Here is a 9845-nt window from a genome sequence, read left to right as displayed (position 1 = left end):
TATTCAATAACAGATATGGATCCAAACTTTATTAATGCCTTCACAGTCAGACCTCAGCTTCCGATTTCCGATCACTGCCAAACTGTGCTTTATCTGAAACCACCACGGGAAAGGACCAAAACATCTCCCCTCCAATCTGAAAAACTGTTCCCTTTGAAACCTAAACTCAAGTGGACTCAACCCAGCTCCGACCAATTCAAAGAAAACATGAACAGCCCTACTATACTAAAAATGCTGGATGGCTTTATGTCCACTGAGTTCACTTTAGATGGTAATGGGATAAATCTAGCAACAAAAAACTTAAATTATATATTCAAAACATTGGCGACTCTATCTAACATTAAACAGCAAAACAATCATAAAACAAATCATCAGAGAGTGAGAAAGGATGTGTGGTTTGATGATGAATGTGCAGGTCTCAGAAAAGAGCTGAGGAGACTTTCCAACCGAAAGCACAGCGACCCATCCAGCCAGACATTACGCCTTTCTTATTCAGACTGTCTGAAGAATTACAAAACACTACTGTGGAATAAAAGAGAGAAATATTTGAACGCCAAAATTGATGAAATTGATAAAGCAGTAGATCAAAACACTTTCTGGAACTTATATAAAAAACTTGATAAACCCAAATTAGAGACATCGCTCCAGAATGGCACAATCTGGAAATCTTACTTTGAAAACCTTTATCAAACACTTGAACCAGCTGACCTTAACCAGCCTCAGATTAAAATCAAGGAGAAACTAGAAGACTTGGAGAAAACTATTAAAAATTATCAAAATCCATTAGATAAATTTATAACAATATCTGAAATATTAGAACATATAAAAAATCTCAAATTAAAGAAAGCATGCGGACAAGACAACATTAATAATGAAATGCTTAAACTCAGCAGTCCCAGCATGATTCAAGCTCTAGCCAAACTATTTAATCTGGTTTTATGGTCCGGTCAGTTCCCTGAGATCTGGTCTGAAGGACTGATCACCCCCATATTTAAAAAAGGTGACCGCTTCAACCCCAATAACTACCGTGGCATCTGTGTGGGCAGTGCTTTAGGAAAACTGTTCTGCAGTCTCATAAACAGCCGCATTGTCTCACACATCACTACACACAACATTTTAAATAAAGCACAAATTGGCTTTTTACCAAAACACCGCACATCTGACCACATCTATTCTCTTCACACTCTAATCAACAAAAACATCAAAGACAAACAAAGAAAAATATTTGCATGTTTTGTAGACTTTAAAAAAGCTTTCGACTCAATTTGGCATGATGGTTTACTATACAAACTCCTACAAATTGGCATTGGCGGAAAAACATTTGATATTGTACAATCCCTTTACACCAACAGTAAAAGTGCGGTGAAAATCAAACACCACAGAACCGCGTTTTTCCGGCAGGGACGTGGAGTGAGGCAGGGATGCAGTCTGAGTCCAACTCTATTTAACATCTATATTAATGATCTGGCATCAATGCTGGAGCGCTCTACTGTCCCCGGCCTCACTCTACAGTCTGACCACACAGAGGTCAGAGGTCACTCTACTGTCCCTGACCACACAGAGGTCAGATGTCTGCTGTACGCGGATGACCTGGTCCTGCTGTCCCGCACACCTGAGGGCCTTCAGCAGAGCCTGGCCCTGCTGGAACAGTTCTGTCACGAGTGGGCCCTGACAGTCAATCTGGACAAAACCAGAGTCATGGTGTTCCAGAAGAAGGCCAGATCTCAGGCACACAAACACCCGTTCACTTACAAAGGCCAGGTCCTCCAGCACAGCACAAGCTACAGCTATCTGGGCATCGACATCAGCGCTTCGGGAGGCTTTGGTCTGGCTGTCAAAACACTGAGTGAAAAGGCTCGGAGGGCTTTCTATGCTATAAAGTCACGATGCGGTCACTTAAAAATACCCATAAAAACTTGGATAAAATTATATAATTCAATAATAAAACCAATTCTTTTATATGGATGTGAAATTTGGGGATCAGTACTGAATTTAAAAAATTGGGATAAAACTTCAATAGAAAAACTACAATTGGAAATTACCAAAAACATTTTAGGGGTCCACAGAAGCACGTCCAACGCCGCCTGCAGGGCTGAATTAGGCCTGTACCCGCTGGACATCGACATCCAGAAGAGATGTGTCCAGTTCTGGCTTCACCTCCATCAGTCTGATCCAGAGTCAGTCCAATATAAAGCCCTCCTCGCCAATGAAACCTCAGCAGAGTCTCATCCTCTAAACACACTCGCTCTCCAACTAGCCCATCAAACTCAAGCCCCGATTGACCACAGCTACAACCCCAAAACCATTATTAAAGAAATTGACAAAAATCTAAAAGACACCCATGATAAATCACTAAAAACACATTTTGAACTCAAAAATAAACTCCAATGCTATTCAACCCTAAATAGAACCACTAAATTGGCCAATTATCTAGTAATTAAAGAATTTAAAGAAAGACAAATCCTCTCCAAATACAGATTGAGTGACCATGATCTAGAAATAGAGAGAGGAAGACACAGACACACATGGACAGAGAGAGAGCAGAGGATCTGTAGACACTGTGATCTACAGCAGATAGAGGACGAGGAACACTTTCTGCTAATCTGTCCTAAATATCAGCATGTGAGAGAAACATTTCTGGCCAGATTTGAAACTCTGATTCCACCATTCACTGGACTGAGTGATACTGAGAAAATACCCTTCATGCTTGGAGAAGATGAGAGCACAGCCACACTCGCTGCACAATATGTGTTAGCCATTCATAACCATAGAGACCGCTAACTCTCTAGAGCTTCAGCTACTCACTTGTGGAGATGAACTTGAGTGACTTATTTACTGTGCTGCATGTGAAATGATCTGTACATATATAGTATATATATATATATATATATTTGTTTGTTTTTATTATTTATATATAATATGTTAATGCTTTGGCAACATTGTGATACACAGTCATGCTAATAAAGCAAATTTGAAATTGAGAGAGAGAGAGAGAGCGTTCAACATTCAAGAGCATTTATTTTAATCGACAATAACACGACTCATGCAAACAAATCTGACAAATCAGCCGTTAGCATGAATGTACAGTTAGCTATAACTTTGCCTAACGTTACATGAACAAGCGTACGATTTAGAAATAGTTACAAAAGACTATCTAACAGTTATATAGCTTCGTTAAATTAATAAAATATCACTTACCAGTAGAGCAATAGTCATACATGCCATCTGTCTCAGTTTGTGAGTTGAAGAGATCAAAGGAGGATCAAAGTTTAGTTAACTAATTCTGTTGGTTTTGCAAGTCGACACTTTTTAGTATTGTTTGTTTCCATGAGGCGTTGTTAAAAGAGGGAATGGTGTCATCCAATGAAGTCCACTGAGAAATAACACATGCGAGTCTCTAACGTTATATCGATGGATTATTTATATAGACATATAGCAAGTTCAACCAAAGTAGAACAACCAAGTTTAAATATTAAACAATTGAACACATTATTGTGGGCTACAAATAAAAATTCAAGGTAAAAGAGGGAAAATAAATAATCCAGTCAGTGATTACTCTTTGAATGCGGAGTTTATTTACATTATATTAGGAGGAAGTGTGTGTTGCTTAGCAACCGAATGCGTGACACACGTCAACATCAGGTGCTTGGGGACAACAGCGCATAGACACGCTGTTATGGCGGACAGAAACGCTCTGGAGAAACTCGATTTCGGTGCGTTAAGCCCCGAGCAACAGGAGAAACTGCATCAATTCAAGGTATTTCATTTTCTGCTGCTGAAATTTATTAACGAGTCTGTCAATTTTATTGCAGGATGGATAAAGGTCTACAAACTTACGTCGATGTATGAATAATAAACTGTATGGGATGTGATTTATTTTTTTATTAAAGCAGATGTTTCTAAATTAAATGATTTTATGTCTTACTCCAGATCAAGACGAGGATAGCTAATGAAAAATATTTAAGATCTCATCCAGAGGTGGAAATGTTACTGAGTGACTTCTTAAGGTAAGTCTATGCTTTATGTTCAAGATCATACAGCACATTTAAGTTAGTTATATTCATCTCTATCTCTCTCTCTCTCTCTCTCTCTCTCTCTCTCTCTCTCTCTCTCTCTCTCTCTCTCTCTCTCTCTCTCTCTCTCTCTCTCTCTCTCTCTCTCTCTCTCTCTCTCTCGCTCTCTCTCTCTCTAACAGGAATGTGTTTCTGAAAAGGCCTACAGATATTCGTGAATTTGCAGCCGGTATATATTTTTTTCAACTGTCTGTCCCAACAAGCAATACTAGCATGACCTACTCTGACACATTAGCACACTTTCTTGCTAATAACTTGGGTGGCAAAAGTCTCCTGATAATATTCAGACTGTGTTATGGGTAACGTTATTAGATTATTTGTTTTACCATGTGAATAGTCTGTTTCTCACAAAGAATACATTATTATTCTTCAAAAGATTTTGTTGAGCTTATTACAACAGAAATTTCTCTTGGGCTAACTTAAAGGATTAGTTCACTTTTAAATAAACTTTTGCTGATAATTTACTCTCCCCCATGTCATCCAAGATGTCCATGTCTTTCTTTCTGCACTCGAAAAGAAATTAAGGTTTTGGATGAAAACAGTCCAGGGTTTTTCTCCATATAATGGACTTCAATGGGCTCCAAACGGTTTACCTCTTAACAGACGAACGCGATCGTCTTTGAGCTCCGCCATAACTTCCGGCAAGGGAGGTCAAATTAGATTGTGGTCATAGATGTATACATGCCTCATTAGCGACTGCACGGATCAGTAGAATGAGGCATCTACTATCGATATATCTATGACCACAATCTAATTTGTTTCGCTAGATAAGACCCTTATTCATCGTCTGGTATCGTTTAAAGCCCTTTGAAGCTGCAATGAAACTGTCATTTGGACCTTGAACTGTTTGGAGTCCATTGAAGTCCATTATATGGAGAAAAACCCTGGACTGTTTTCATCCAAAACCTTCATTTCTTTTCGACTGCAGGAAGAAAGACATGAACATCTTGGATGACATGGAGGTGAGTAAATTATCAGCAAAAGTTTATTTAAAAGTGTACTAATCCTTTAATTAAAGACTTAATTACATGTTATTTGAGTTTATAATGATGATGATAGTAATAGTAAATTGTTAAATAAATAGTTAAATTGCATACTCTTAAATTAAGGCCAGCATCTCTCTCTCTCTCTCTCTCTCTCTCTCTCTCTCTCTCTCTCTCTCTCTCTCTCTCTCTCTCTCTCTCTCTCCCAGATCATTTCAGTGACCCAGGACTGTCAACTAAAATTCAGGCCCAAATGAATATCCACAATAAGTGAAAAGTGTGGATTTACACTTTGGGTGTTTTTTAATAAAAAAATGATAAAATGTGTGCCTGTCATGATCCCTTCGTATACACATACAGTAACTGTGTTCGAAAGCATCTTTGTTGTACCTCTTCGTTATCAGCAACAATTAGCGTGAATGCACTGATATCAGGGGAGAGGACAGTCCAGGCTTGTTTGTTAAATGAGTCCACAGGGATGAAAGACAAAATGGGCTGCATTGAACGAGTCTTTCTGTTCTTTAAGTATAACCCCAAAATGTCAACATTTTGTAAAATGCTATAAAATCAAGAATCTGTGATTTAGTTCATTCCCTTTAACCTCTATTTAACTGACAAAAGTACAAAGAAAAGATTTTCAAAGTTTATACTGACCAAGTTAAGTGTATTTTGTAAATATAAACAAATTTTGATGGCTGTTACACACTCAAAAAAAGTTGGGACAGGGGCATGTTTACAACTGTCACATCACCTTTTAATTACGATTTTAAATGTTTAAATGTTTAGAAATTGAGGATAATAATTGTTGAAGTATTGCAAGTTGAATATTTGCCCAATCTCGCTGACACAAGACAGCTGCTCAACAGTCTGTGGTCATCGTTGTCTGATTTTCCTTTTCATGATGGGCCACAAATTTTCAGTTGGAGACAGAGCCAGTATACATCCACTCATATATGTGGTCTAACAAACCATTCGGTTGTAGCACATGCTGAATGAGGCCTGGCATTGTCTTGCTTCCCAGGAAAGATGTCATCTTGATGCCATTACATGTATCTGTACAATACCAATACACGCTTCCACATCATTGGTACCTTCACACATATGCAAGTCACCCATACCGTTTGCTCTGATGCACCCCCATACCATATTATAGTTAATACCACAGATGTTTGCCTACCTGTCACTGATGAAAGTCTGGATGGTCCTTTTCGTCTTTAGGACTGAGAACTCAATGTCCAAAAACAAGTTGAAACATGGACCGCAGCACACATTTGTGGGGGTACTTAACCAATTACCGTACGATTACATCGATTTCAGTATCAATTCATAGCCTGCTGTACATATAAGATTATATCGATTTCAGTATCAATTCATAGCCTGCTGTACATATAAGATTATATCGATTTCAGTATCAATTCACAGCCTGCTGTACATATAAGGAAATAAGGATATGTACGTTATTAACATTTTAAAATTTCCCATTTAAAGAAATCTAGTGTTTGATCATATCAAAATATTTATTAAAATGCAAAACTGCAATACTTTTTTGAGCAACTAGATTAGATACATGTATATTGATTAAAGAGCCATAAAGGCACCAGTGGTGGGTAATGGCATTACAAATGGAAATTATTATTTTTCAAGCCACAAAATGACTCTAATTTGCCTCTTTGGAATAAGAATTCTCTAATTCAACCTTAATACTAATTGTAATATAAATAAGAAAAATATTAGAAGAAAAATATTTTAAGTGGTCAGGACCATAATTATTGCACAGATAGTATTTAGTACCAAAATATCTCAAAATATTCAATTAATATTTTTGAACTAAAATATAGAACATGTATTCAATTGAAAAATAGTTAAGGTGTATGGTCACATTTGACCATCAATGTGTATGAGTGTATGAGGGCTAAATACAGGAAAAACATTAACATTAATGTTAACAATGTTGCATCTCCATCACTCTCTATAATAAAACGATCCTGTATGGTTGACGTAATAATCAATGCACACTATGCTGTACTGTTTACCAAAACTTGCTGCAAACACCTGAAGTGGAGATGTTGTGTATCAAGCCATTCAAATGCATTGACACAGCGCTAGAAGTATTGAGAGCTCCGTGGAGCACGTGACCGCGCGCGCACCCGCGAGATGAGAGAGCATGTCGCATCTCCGTTTTTCAACACTCTGGCTTTAACTGTTATGCCATATTAGCGCCAAAACGCTATTTATTGTTTGAATTTCGCATTAAAACTTAAACAAATCTAAAAGCTTAGACTTTGTTTAATATCAAAAGCAGGTTTGGCAGTTTGGCGTGAGATTAAGTTGGGCAGCGTGAGAGCGTGAGACAGAGCCTGAAAGCGTGAGTGTCACGCCAAATGCGTGAAAGTTGGCAACCCTGCAACTTTTTTGGAGTGTGTTGCAAAATCAAAATGTGTTTATATTTACAAAATACAATTAATTTGGCCAGTGAAAATATTTTTTCTTGTCAGTTAAAAAAAAGTTAAAGAGAATTAACAAATCACAGATTCTTGATTTTATTAGATTTTACAAAATGTCCCAACTTTTCTGGATTTGGGGTTGTATGTCCAAACATACTGAGGCTGACTCTAATGACTCACTAATTATTTCTATGTTACCTTTATTATTTGCCTAAACTGCTTGATAGAACATTTTAAACTACTTGTTTTCATTCAGTTTTCATGGATTTGTCCTGAACTTCTAATTTAACTTAGCAGTCCCACTTGGTCGGTCAGTTTGATCTTTTTCAGTTTACTGTTTGACGACCCAAGGGTATTGTGTAAGCGCCATGTTTCTTTTTTTTTTATTTAACAAGTCACCAAGGACCTAATAAGTTACTGCTCATTCACATAGAAATATCTAATTGTCCTTTCAATGTAAAATTTGACTTTAGTACGTTACATTAAACTCATTAACCCTAAAAACCTATGTAATTAAGCATGTAAAAGCAGAAAGATATGTTCAGTCCACTTCAAATAATAATCTCAATTGCTATAAGAGAAGTCTGTGACTTTATGTCTGATTATTTAAAGGGATAATGGATTGAGAAATCTACTTCCCTTGAGCTTTTGATATATAAAAGGTCATGGTAATATAAGAATATCCTGTAAGTTTCAGAGCTGAAAACTTCCTTGTTAGTCAAAGAAAAGCTTTTATTGATAGCTGGCTCAGCAAACGATCGATCTGTGAATGTTCTTACCTGTGACGTCAGAGAGCAGTGAAACGCGCCTCAAGATTCTGTAGCCCCGCCCAGCAACTCGTGCCTGACATGTTAAGCTCGGGAGTCGGGACACACCAAGCCAACGATTAGCCGTCGGGCCATTTTTGAGCGTCGGTCGACCAAGTTTTTTTGGTGTGTTCCACACCGTTGGCTCTTGTCGGACACGTTTGGGTTTTTTGGGCCAATTCAACATTTTGTGTGCGAAAGAGAACTCTGATTGGCTGTTCAGCTTAGCGAATGAGTTAGTGCATGAGAATAATAGCAAGCAACAGCGAGCAAAGGTTTTCCTTTTGAATGATGAATATAGAAGAATATATCTGCAGAAATAGACAGTTGTCTCATTCACATGCAGGCGCAGAAAGCGCATGCTAGCTGACAGTCGGATGTTTCAAACATGCCATAAGCTTCCTTCGGATTCCAATATTAGCAATGTATGCTTGAACTTTATTTTTTAATGAAGATCCAGCTCACATGGGTAAGACATTGCATTTGTTCGCTTTATTTCACTCTGGATTCGTTTGTAAGCAAGAGACAGGATGAGATTTAAAAAAAATTCCCTGACAGGAATGATGCAACAATTATGTGAGAAAAATGTTTTTTATATGTGATAGTATTGCATTGGTACAGATCGTTTGATATCTACCGATTATCTACGTGTCTAACTAAATATAACTTTCACGCTATCACAGGCTGTGGACTATCCTGGAGTATATTATCTTAAATAGTGAAATAATATTCCTTTCTTGATATGCATTGTTCACTCTCTTGACTGGTAATTAGAATGAAAAATACAATCGCGGAAGTTTTGAACATGCTAATTTGTCTGAGGTGAAGTTTTTCTGATCGAGGGAGCGAGGGTCTGCCCATATAAACTTCCCTCGTCCACTTCACGAAGTGGAACACACTTCAAAATGGCGGTGTGGATTCCCCCGAGGGGAAGTGCTTAGGGAAGTTCTAAAAGTGGAGTGGAACGCAGCCCCATTGTGAATGCTCTCATTGCTTAGCATGCACAGCGAAAAAAATATGCGCTGCTCGCATTTACAGTGTGAACCAGCCGTAAAGGCTGATTTATACTTCTGCGTCGGACCTGCGCCATATGCCGTGGGCTACATGTCGATTTTCATTTATACTTCTGCGTCCTTGTCCGCGTTGACGTGCAGTTACACATGCAGAGGGAGTATGTGTACCAATGAGGGAGGGGTTCTGGCCGACCAATCACAGCGCTTGTGGTCCATGTAGAATTGACGCATTGTTACATTTTTGGAGAGGTGCACGTCAGGGTACGTCGTAGGCTACGCCTGCAACACACAGCCTACGACGTAGCTACGGCATACACTCGACACAAAAGTATAAATTGGGCTTTAGGGAGCCGAAGCTCATTATAATACGCAAAACTGCTATCCAATCGTAGCAGAGGGTGTTTACTTCCAAGTCTTCAATGCGGCACGCCCACAAAAACCGAGCGTTTCAAGAGCTAGGCTCAAAACCAGGGTAGAAAATAGCCTATTACTTATTCATTATGATGTTTTTGAATGTAAAAAACAC

The 9845-nt window shown here is 38.3% G+C and overlaps 1 protein-coding gene across 1 annotated transcript; it reads left to right on the top strand.

Annotated features, from left to right (window-relative positions):
* Positions 1-3676: 3676 nt before the first annotated feature.
* Positions 3677-5330, top strand: riiad1 (regulatory subunit of type II PKA R-subunit domain containing 1; the record flags this gene model as incomplete). Its single annotated transcript, XM_079837801.1, has 4 exons — positions 3677-3757; positions 3931-4007; positions 4196-4242; positions 5266-5330. The coding sequence occupies 4 exons, from the start codon at positions 3677-3679 to the stop codon at positions 5328-5330; spliced, it is 270 nt and encodes an 89-aa protein (XP_079693927.1).
* Positions 5331-9845: the final 4515 nt, after the last annotated feature.

The sequence above is a fragment of the Gobio gobio genome (genome assembly GCF_949357685.1).
Source record: "Gobio gobio genome assembly, chromosome: 15".
In the NCBI taxonomy this organism is placed as follows: domain Eukaryota; kingdom Metazoa; phylum Chordata; class Actinopteri; order Cypriniformes; family Gobionidae; genus Gobio; species Gobio gobio.
The sequence above is the reverse complement of the archived record's forward strand: the minus strand, read 5'-3'. Positions and strand labels throughout refer to the sequence as shown.